The sequence below is a fragment of the Parambassis ranga genome, chromosome 24 (genome assembly GCF_900634625.1).
Source record: "Parambassis ranga chromosome 24, fParRan2.1, whole genome shotgun sequence".
Lineage (NCBI taxonomy): Eukaryota > Metazoa > Chordata > Actinopteri > Ambassidae > Parambassis > Parambassis ranga.
Window position 1 is genome coordinate 7,988,746 of NC_041043.1, and position 11,001 is coordinate 7,999,746.

At 42.9% G+C, this 11,001-nt stretch overlaps 1 protein-coding gene across 1 annotated transcript; it reads left to right on the top strand.

The window, feature by feature from the left end:
* Positions 1–419: 419 nt before the first annotated feature.
* LOC114428498 (bone morphogenetic protein 2-like) lies at positions 420–6,147 on the top strand. The gene is given in 4 exon segments (XM_028396951.1): positions 420–907; positions 1,814–2,181; positions 5,127–5,515; positions 5,517–6,147. Coding segments are annotated over 3 exon segments (1,257 nt in total). The 5' UTR covers positions 420–907; positions 1,814–1,826; the 3' UTR covers positions 6,030–6,147.
* The last annotated feature ends 4,854 nt before the right edge of the window (positions 6,148–11,001 follow it).

The window sequence follows — 11,001 nt, forward strand, 5'->3', positions numbered from 1 at the left end:
ATTATCTATTAACTTTAATCCCAAACCAAACATGTTTGATCTCACAGCATTATTGATCAATTGTCTGTTTATGTAGCTGACATGTTTTTGCCTATGTGGGCAACAAAATATTAGAGAAGAGTGTGTAAACTATGATGTTTAAAACATTAAGCAAACATTCGTCCCTATTTGTAGGAGAAAACAACAGTATGGTATTAACTGTTGATTTAATGAGGTTTAGTGAACTTCCAGTAGAGTTACTGCTGCATGACAGAAAGAGTAACAGAACACAAAATCTTCATCTCTTACCAAATCTTATCAAAGAGGAGGAACTGAGGCTCTAACGTGTGTTTATTTGACATCATTAGTCATGAAAAAGTTTGGAGCCTTAGGGGTAGAGGTGCGCAGGAGGCGCTTTATAATGGACAAATGATTGACAGCCCCTTGGTGACATCACTATACGACAAAAAGAGCCGCTGGGGGAAGCAAAGGCACCAATCAATTGAACCACTACGGTGTGGCGCACAGAGAAGAGGGGACGCGCTCTCCAACTCGCAGCAACAACGTCCAGAGGAGCGACACTTGTGTGCGCTTATCTCTCCAGAAAGCAGACGCTCAACTTTTTTTTTTGCCTCAGCGAACTGTTCCTTGTTTTTGGAAGATGTTCCAGCGAGAGTCTTTAGATCGGTTACGTGTGCCAGCTTCGTCTTAGACTTAACACCACTTTTTTTTCTTTCTTTCTTTCCGTACTGACCAAGACCGAACCCGACGTGCAGCTGGCGTGAATATGTGCGAGAGGAGATCAGCGAAGGGTATGGGCTGTCTTTGGTCCCCTAAGGAGAAACAACGTGGATTAAACACGAATTAATGTGGAATTTATCGGAGCCCAAAGGTGGAACGACGACCGGACACAGCGCTTCCTCGTCAGGTATTTTAAACAGATGGATTTTAATAAACCATTGAAGCAGCTAAGCAGACTCTTAATCCTTTTGATTGTTTTAAAATAACTAAATAAGTCTACTGAAGGAAAAAAAACTTGAAACACACGGTTCATTTCTATGTATATGTTTACAGGGAGTGTGCGTAAAAGTTAAAGCGTCCCAATGTTGAACCACGCTGTGAAGACAGGATACTGTAAAAGTTGTATTTTGGTTGTGCTCCACAGATGATAGCCTGTTAATTTTTTTTAAAATGTTTTTGATGTGCTGTCCCGGGCTACATCTGGCCCTGGTACGCACGTCAGATCTAACACCTGCGAGCCTCTTGAAGTAACTCTATCCCTTATGATTATACATGACCGTCAAAGCCTCTGCAAACAGGCGCTTGTTGCACCGTCTGACCGCCTCTGTTGCAGTTATCAAACTCCTTTTCCTAAAAGTTCTTTAATGCTACTTATGATCTTTCGAGCCACACACACACACACACACTTTTTCTTTTCATATCACTTCACCGAACATGATTTCTTATCTCTAATTGGAGACTTTATGTCTGCGCTCTTCTCCTTTGATTTGTCCTTTCCGTGTCAGTCCCCTTTCTGTTCGCCTCTTTTATAACTTCCTCACCTTGATATTTTCATGTTTCAGTTCATGTTAAGACCAAACTTCTGTTTCACTTAGACGGGCTATATTGCCGGTGGGGCTGTCTCTTTTTTGTTCCACTTCAAAGTGAAGAGGTGTCTTCTCTTCTTTTTTTTTCCTGCACTTCTTCAATCATGCTGACTGTATGGGGGGGATCACAGACAGTTTGGGGAATGCTACAGTGAAGCCCCTGCTGTGTCTGCCTTATGTCAATACCCTAGAGCCAGTGTATTGACAGAAATCAACTTTCTCCACAGGGACTGACTGATCATGGTCGCCGTGGTCCGCTCTCTCATGGTACTGCTGCTCGCTCAGGTGTTGCTGGAAGGTGCTACGGGACTAATCCCCGAGGTCGGCCGGAGGAAATACAACGAATCCGGGAAGCAGACCCCAGAGCAGTCGGAGAGCTTCCTCAACGAGTTTGAGCTTAGGCTTCTCAATATGTTTGGACTGGGGCGCAGGCCAACCCCGAGCAAGCAAGCCGTGTGCCGGCAGTACATGGTGGACCTTTACCGCATGCACTCAGCAAACGGAGATCACAGCACTAAACGACCCAAGAGCATGGGGAAGCACGCAGAGAGAGCCGCCAGCAAGGCCAACACGATTAGAAGCTTTCACCATGAAGGTATGTATTAGTGACATACCTTTACCTGTCAGCCGGAGAACTCCTCTGCTCTCTCAGACAAACCAAACCTATATTTAAACATGACTCAGTGCGCCAAGACTGAACTTCAGAGTCTTCACTGTTTATGGAGGTTTAGTCATTTACAGGTGACACGCGTCAAAGTTATTTGCTACTCTTTAATAAGTTTGGGATTAGCGCAAGACTCAGTGACACGATTAACAAACAAGCATCTCATGCACAATTAAATTACTGTTATATAAGTAGTGATGCAAGCAAACATCCCCCTGGCGCAGCTGTCACAGGCTTCAAAACATCAAGGGGCGGTGGTGGTATCCCTGGGGTAATTTGTTTCTTAATAATTGATGGTGTTTGCGTGGGCTCTGAAAACAGTTTTTCCAGACACGCACCACAGGAGCAGGATAAAGGGCGGTGTGGCCTTTGCGCAGGTGATAGTCATCACCCGGTTACTTCAATAACACACGACATGACATTATACTAACACGCATTATGACAAAGTCATCGGTCAGACTCAATTCTGAGTCATTTTAACAAGACTGAAATTAGTTCTGGGTAACAGTGGGGAGGGGGGAAGAGATGAGGAGGGGGTGGCGCGCAGTATTCTTTCCAAATCACCCCTCTCTCCATGCTGTGCGCCATTACGCACGTTCCAATAACACTATAATTGCTCACTTAGTTTATATGGTGGATACGCGCAGATTGTTGAATTCGGGGTTTTAGTTCAACTCCATTTTGCTTTTAAGACAATATATGTCTCTCAGATGCAAGGGTTATAGAGCCTGAATATATTTGCAATAGTTGAAATGTGGTAACTGTTATATTGGTATCTAAAAAAAATTCTAACAGATTAAATTTAAATACAATGATGGTTTATTAGAATAATGTATGTATCATGAAAATGTGTAATTTTTACTCTAAAGATACAGCAGCTGTGTATCTACTATTCAACTTCCTATGGTCCATGTTCCAGTTTCTAATGCACACAAGTTACTGAGACCATAGGGGCTCTACACAGAGTCCTCATACAGAGTCCTAAGTGTTTGACTGGGGAAGTTTCCATCAGGGGTGAGTCAGAGGGTTGGTTGAGTGGTTGCTTGGGTGCTCTCCAGAGACCTAGTGCAATGACACCAAGTGGCTACACTGACACACTACAAACAACCCTGGCCTGGGCAGCTGGGCTGAGTGACTGCTCCCAGCCTAGTACTGGAAACCTCTGTGCCCGGCCAACACACCTTGACACCGCTGGCCATTACCAGTGTGTTCAGACTGTGTTTACATACATTCCCCTGGCTCTTTCATCCTATGCTAACAGATCTGCAGGGTTGTTAATCTTCCCATGTCAAGAAACATGCAATTGATGGCTACTCCATATAATAAGCATGTATCTACAGATGTAAATGCAGCACATCAAAGCAAACAGCTCTAATCATTCATCCCATCTGCCAGCTGATATTCATTTCACTGGGATAATTAGTTTCACTGCTATCACTTTTCAAAATAACCATTTTTCATGCCAAATAGAACATTTCCACTATTACACAGGAAGTGGCTGCCAGAAACAGGTCCCTGATGAATGACCTAACATTAGCCTTTATCTTTTGTTTTGGCATGCAGCACAAAAAGAAATTAGGAATGTTGATACACTCATATCTGTGGTTCACACGTTTTTTGACAAGCCCTAACTTGTTCACAGAGCTGTTCCTCAATGGAGGGAAACACACAGAGAGGGCGAGAGAGAGAGAGAATACTGTTGCAGAAAGAGTGACAGAGAAGAAGGCAGGAAAAAAAGAGGATTTGGGGCTAAGAGAACAGAGGGAAAAGGAGATTTGGGAGCTAAGGGAAGGAAAGAAAGAAGGGATTGGGGACAGAGGAGAGGGAACGAAAGACAGGGGGCTTTCCCACATCAAATAAGGAGTGATGGTCCTAATTGAGGTCTCTGAAACTCTGGAGGGAGGTTTAGGATGAGATGGTGGAATTTCCTAAGTGCCTCCTTTGAAAAAGCAGAGTTCAAAGTTTGTGTTTACTTTGTAGCACTAAACAGATTAAAAAGTGTGTCTATACATCAGCTGTGATCTTCTTAGCAAGAGTTCAAAGTAGGACTGCCTCAAAGTAAATTGCAGCTTTTACTAAGACTTCTGTCATTTACAGTACAGAGGGGAATACCAATGAACTTAACTATATATGTTAGAACTGCAAATGCCTTAGGACAATTGGATGCATAGATAAGCCAGCATTTTCTGGTAATAATAAAGTGACTAAATTAATTACTTAACTGCCTATAGATATCCAGAACTTAGACATTAATAGTATCTTTTCTTACGGCTTTTATATTTCATCGTAAATTACATTGCAGTGATATTTCAGAGCTGAAATTCTGCAAAGGCTAATGCAATAGTTGGTTTTTATATTGATGTCTGTATCTCCACCACCCATTGTCTTCTTTGATGATACTTCAATGTATAGTACAACTTTTTTTCCCCATGTGAACTGATGGAAATCATGTGCAGCAGCCATAGTGCAAATGAGGCATTTGAAAGCAGGCCGGCTGGCTCGTTTGATCTTATCGATACAGATTGAAGCGTGCTTCTTTCATCTTCTGACATTTAGCCAGGTGAATTATACGAACAAGGCACTAATGACGGCTTTCATCACAAAGAGCATTTGCCTGCTATTACACTAGGCCCTACATGCAAGTGTTGATATGTGGGTTATACCTGTGTGACAACGGTTCACAACCACCCACTACAACCACGTGGCTGCACAAAAAAAAGAAACATGCAGAGCTGTGCAAGCATGTGAGAGTGCCAAAGAAACTGGCTTTCAACACAGATGTTACTTTTAATCTTCTCTATTCATAAATTCTTGCTTCATACTTGCTGTGCATTTCACTCCCCTGTGATCTCACACTTGTGTTTGTCTCTCTGCAGAGTCTATGGAGGCTCTGGCAAGTCTGAAAGGCAAAACAACCCAGCAGTTCTACTTCAACCTTACTTCTATTCCCAAGGAGGAGTTCATAACCTCTGCAGAGCTACGTATTTACAGAGATCAGGTCATGGGAGCTGCAACACCCAACAACAACAGCAGCACTAGTGACAGTGCTCCAGCTCGTGGCTTCCATCGCATCAACATTTATGAGATATTTGGGGCTCCTACCACTTATGGTGCAGAACCCCTAGTACGTCTGTTGGACACTCGGTTGGTTCAGGACACTTTGAGCCGCTGGGAGAGCTTCGATGTCAGTCCCGCTGTATCTCAGTGGGCCTCTGGTAAAGGCCACAATCATGGCTTTGTGGTGGAGTGCTTCATCCGGAAGAGGAGAGATAGGCGGTGAGCATGCTCAGAGACGCAGACGGCATGTCAGGGTGAGCCGGTCTTTACATCAGGACCAGGACTCATGGCCTCAGGCTCGGCCCCTTCTGGTGACATATGGCCACGATGGTCACGGGGACTCAGTGCTCCATACGCGGGAAAAAAGGCAGGCAGCACTCCGCAAGCAACGCAGGAAGCACCAGCAAAAGGCAAGCTGCAAAAGGCATGCTTTGTATGTGGACTTCAGTGATGTGGGTTGGAATGAGTGGATAGTGGCACCCCCTGGCTACCATGCCTTTTATTGCCATGGGGAATGTCCTTTCCCCCTAGCAGACCACCTCAATTCTACCAATCATGCCATCGTGCAGACTCTTGTCAACTCGGTCAACTCAAACATCCCCAGAGCCTGTTGTGTGCCCACTGACCTCAGCCCCATTTCCTTGCTCTACCTGGACGAATATGAGAAAGTCATTCTGAAAAACTACCAGGACATGGTGGTGGAGGGATGTGGCTGCCGGTGAGAACTGCTGGCAGGAACAGAAAGTAATAGTGGGCATGAAAGACTGAAAAAAATTCAGAGGTTATTATGGACACCCGGTTTCCCAATGAAGACATTTTATTTATATAAAATAACACACAACAGAGCTATTGTGGAAGAAGAAGAAACTATATATGAATATATTTATGTCTACATAAAGTTGGGAAAAATAAATATTTTAATCAAAGGAATATTCCTTTACTGGTTTTGAAAATGTATTTCTGATGTACATTTTGAAATGGGTGCAATACCACATGAAGTATAATGCTCAGATTTTTATTTTGTATTTATTTCTATTATAACCACTTTATTTGTAAATAAATAATGTGTATTTATCGTGGAAAAAAAACGTGGTCACTGGGTTTTCCAAGATCAGCTACACTGAACAGTGTTTGGGGGGGGGTAGCTAGTGAGGCTGACATGAACACAAGTTTTAAATTCTGACAGAAATTACCTTTAAGAACATAAAACAGCACATTGATTGCAAACCAAGCACAGGTCTATTTTAGTAAATGTAATTGGAAACCAAAAACAATAGAAGTTAAAGAGCAAACTGACAGGACTGGGTCACTGGTGGAATGAACTGTAGTGTGGTGTAAGGTCAGAGGACAATTTACATGCCCACAGATGTGATACACTCCCACAGGAGGATTAGAAAAACAGCAGAGCATGTTTTAACGCATTACCTGTCACTGCAAGGTCCCTGGGAAGACTCTTCTAAAAGCAAGCTCCTGTGTTTATTCTGCTCCTCGACCAATATTATCAAATGAAAAAAGTGAAACTGCAGCGCTAGTGAAAGGTCTGACAGGGCTCAAGGTTTATTTACTGTGAGATTTGAGACTGAACAATTGCAAACTGTGGCTGAGAGACAAACCAACAACCCTAAAAAAAAAAAAAAGATTCTGTCGGCGCTTTAATTAGTAAAGACAAGCAAACACACACACCTGCACCTGTCTACATAATGCACATGCTCAGACAGATTCTTCCCACTTCAGAGCTTGGCTGTATTTCTTTGTCATATCTGAGTCATAAGGCTCTAATATATTTCAGCAGCAAAGGGGTAAAAAAAAATCACAGGAGTAAGTCTCAAGAGCAGCAGATAATGAACCACAACATGCATAGTGACACCAAAAAACTAAAATCATGTTTTATTCACAAAGACAATGAGGATGGCTTGCTGGCACAGGAAAAAATTCATTCAAAAAACATATGTTGCACCAAGAAAGTTTGCAGCATGAAACTCTGACTCAACATTCTGCAACTTCTTCTGTATAAAGGAAACGAAGGATGAAAGTGAATAAACTTAAACTGCACCAAAGAAGCATAGATGAGAATTTATAGGGCAGCCACAATAGCAGATCAGATAATGAGAGAGAGAGAGAGAGAGGAGAGAGTCAAAGAAGGGGAGTTTTGCGGAATTTGACTGACTGCGTTTTCTGCTGTGTTTGCATTAGAAAGGGTTTGGAGGGATCACAAGGCAGCTCAAAATGCTCTAAATAGAATGTTTTTATGTGAGCGCACATTGGGACCATGGAATGTTGGTTTTCAATCTCAGACACATGCATACACTCGCATGGAAAACCAGCATGGTTGTTTTTTCAATCATCTATTCAAGGGTTTCCTGGTGGGCTTTTTCTCTTCAAAAAAACAAACGTGCATTGAACAAAGATACGCTTGTTACTTATATAGGAAATGTAAATCAAAATATTTAGGAGGAGCCGTGACACTTTATTCAGGGGCTGTAAAAACACTGAAAAGTTGCTATTTTTCACGAGCATCAGATCATTTCTGCTGGCCTATTCTTATCCTGTAAGTGTCCCTATCTACTTTACATGCAACTGTTTGATTATATTATACCCTACTGACTTGCACACATGACTATACACACACCTCCTACTACATTTCAGTTTCAATCTTCAGCATGTGTTATTCTATTCTACCTTACACCCCCCCCCCCCCCCCCCCCCCCCCCCCCCCCGCTCCCATCTGGTGCCCATTTTTCCTCTGAGTATACCACTACACCACAACCACGCACATGAGCTGTACATACCTCTACCTCTGTAGCGGCACCATTTTAATGGACTTTAGGAGGAAGTCCCTTTTGCTGGCACACTTAATGAACACTTGATAAAAATCAACACAAAAAAAGTTTCTGCCACAAGTTCCAGGAGTAATGTCAAGAGTGGAAAGGAGGGAATTTTTGTGTTAAAAAAGTGTTAGATTTAGTGCCTTTATAGTTCAAGTCCATAAACCTTTCATTGGGTTGGGTGGAAATACTGCTCCCAGGGTGGGTGACACATGGGCAGTACTGAAACTTCCCTCCTGCACCACATCCCAGTTAAATTGGGTTCTAGTTATGATATGACTTGGCCACTGTTCCTCCACCTTCTGGAGGGGGCGGGGGTAGCTTCTATGGAGCCATGTTAGTATCAGACAGCTCCTAAGGGACCACTTCTGAACTTCGCACTAAGAGGCAGGGGTCAGAGGTCAAAGTAATAAGGACCTATTATCTCCGCCCTTACTGACTGACTTCCAGTCTCATCACGTCATCGCGGACTAGTGGCTTCCAGTGTGGTCAGCCACTGGTTGGAGCTAAGAGCTTGTTTGTGTTTCAGAGTCCATTCTTTTCATCCAACTTGTGCTCAAACTGGATACTAAACTCATACTTTTTATTGCATAAAAGAGCTGATGATGTGCTAAAAATTGGTTCTGTGTGTGACTGTGAATTTCATGATTAAGTCATAAAAACACAACTGTGAGATATGTGTTCTTGGCAAGTTTCTCTTCACCTGCTACACAGACCTCTGCAAAGTCACTCTCCGAAAACAGATTTTTCCCTTCCTCCTTCACGAACATCTGGTAAATCAGTTAAAGGTGTCCTTCTCTGTCTTTGTTTACGCACAAACACACAACAGAGCAGCCACACAACTGATGAGCATAACACTGGAAGCTGGGACTTAGTAGCGTGGCAGGGCTCATTCATTTTGTTTGGCGCACAGCAAACCACACCAAAACTATCTGCAGCTCCAAACAACCCGAATCGTAAGGGTTATAAAAATCAGATTTCCAGATTTCTGGCTGGACCAGAATTGGAAAGTATGTGGTGTGCCGTGTATCTTTGATGAAACAGAGGACTCATGAGATCTTGGCTGGCTCTGTGCCAAGGTGGGACACAAAAATTTAGAGAAGTGAAGAAAGACAGTGGCCACTTTAGAGTCTTTTTCTAAGTTCGGATCTTTTCTTCTTCTTCGTGTGCTGCACACACTAATTTTAGAGGTGGTGCACATGGTTGTTTTTTCTGTATTCCGAGAACAGCCAGTGAGATGACGTCCAGCATAGCTAAGACTGTGGCATCTGTGCTGCAGCTCTGAACACATCAAACAGACGGGCGTCCACAGATTCAGGAGCACGGCAAATATGAAAATTACTTTTCCAGAATGACTGCACGGATGATGGTACATACATATATACAATCTTAGCCTTTCATTCTCCCACGTGCATACATCTGCAAGTACAAGCACACATGAACTATCTGTGAGCACGTGCAACAGATGCACTACTTCCTAATGTATTATAAGAGGCATGTAAGTCTACAAGATTACTAAAAACTATTGTGAACTTGCTCCTGAACTATGTTCTGCTACTACCATTACTGTAAGAGCTAATCATCCATGCAATTACAGTGGAGTTGGCCTGGAGTGACATGCTGAAATCATTACCTCTGGCTGGGACTCAGCGGAATAGACCATTATATAGCCTTATGCTCACAGCAACATAATCTTGCAGTTAGGCCATAGTAGAGTAAAAAGCCTGTATGCCATTATAATACGCTCGAGAACAAGGCAATGAAATCTCATTGATAGAGAGACTATTTTTTTCAGGAGATGATTTGAAAATGATGGACAACTCTTGTATCTTTATATGTTAACATTGCATTTATTATTATCCATATTCTGTTCTCACTGCTTGTATTATAGTCAATGGTATTTAATACAATGAGAGAAAACAGTGGTGTATCTGAAGTCACTGACAAAATGTTCCTTCCTTTTATTTTCAACTCTATGATCAAACAGGAACAGAGTTCAAGATGTGTACCTTGTGGAGTACCACATTTCCACAGAGGATACAGGAAGGAGTTACATATGGGCCACATATGGGTTAACGGGCCCGAGGATGGATTTGCCTGTAGACACTGATCTAAGGTCAGTGTCGTGTGTGCTCCTCTGATGGTTACAGTTAGGTTTGGGGTGAAGGGTAAACCCGACTGATCCTGGAACGTTGCCGAAGGGCGTCTCCTACACACAGAGCATGAAAGGGCCCGTGTGGTTACGGGAGCAGCCTCCATCTTTGTAACAGGAAGTGAAGAGATCAATCAAAGGGAGCTACATGACATCCCCCAGCATGCCTGTTAAATAAATGTCAATCTAAAGATACTGTAAATCTCTTGCATTACCACGCGTACAGCTTCAAAATGTTGATGTGAATAAAGATAGAATACCAGACCAGAACAGTGAAAAATGACAAACAGCAAACAAAACACAGAGCAGCACATTCTCACACATACACATAATAAATTTTATGAATTTCAATACAGCACCTTGAGGAGCTCCAACCCTGGAACCCAGTCTACCAAGCATCAGTCAATCCACAGCAATGAAAGGAGACCTGTTACGGGGTTCAGGGCCTCACTTGGTGGTCTATGAGAACAAGCTGGTGCTGAACCTTTTGTACTTAGAGCAGATTACCAGGAGGCTGCTTCCAGATGCAGCGCACCAGGGGAAACACACTCTCCTTCCCTGGGTGGTATGTGACAAACCCATTCCCCACACTTTTCTCATTAGAGTAATAAGCTTTGTATAAACCTCTGGGCTGCCATTGTCAAGGACACACATACCATCTCTATCCAGCTCTTCATCAATCTATCCATCCATCTATCCATTGCAGATCTCCTTTCT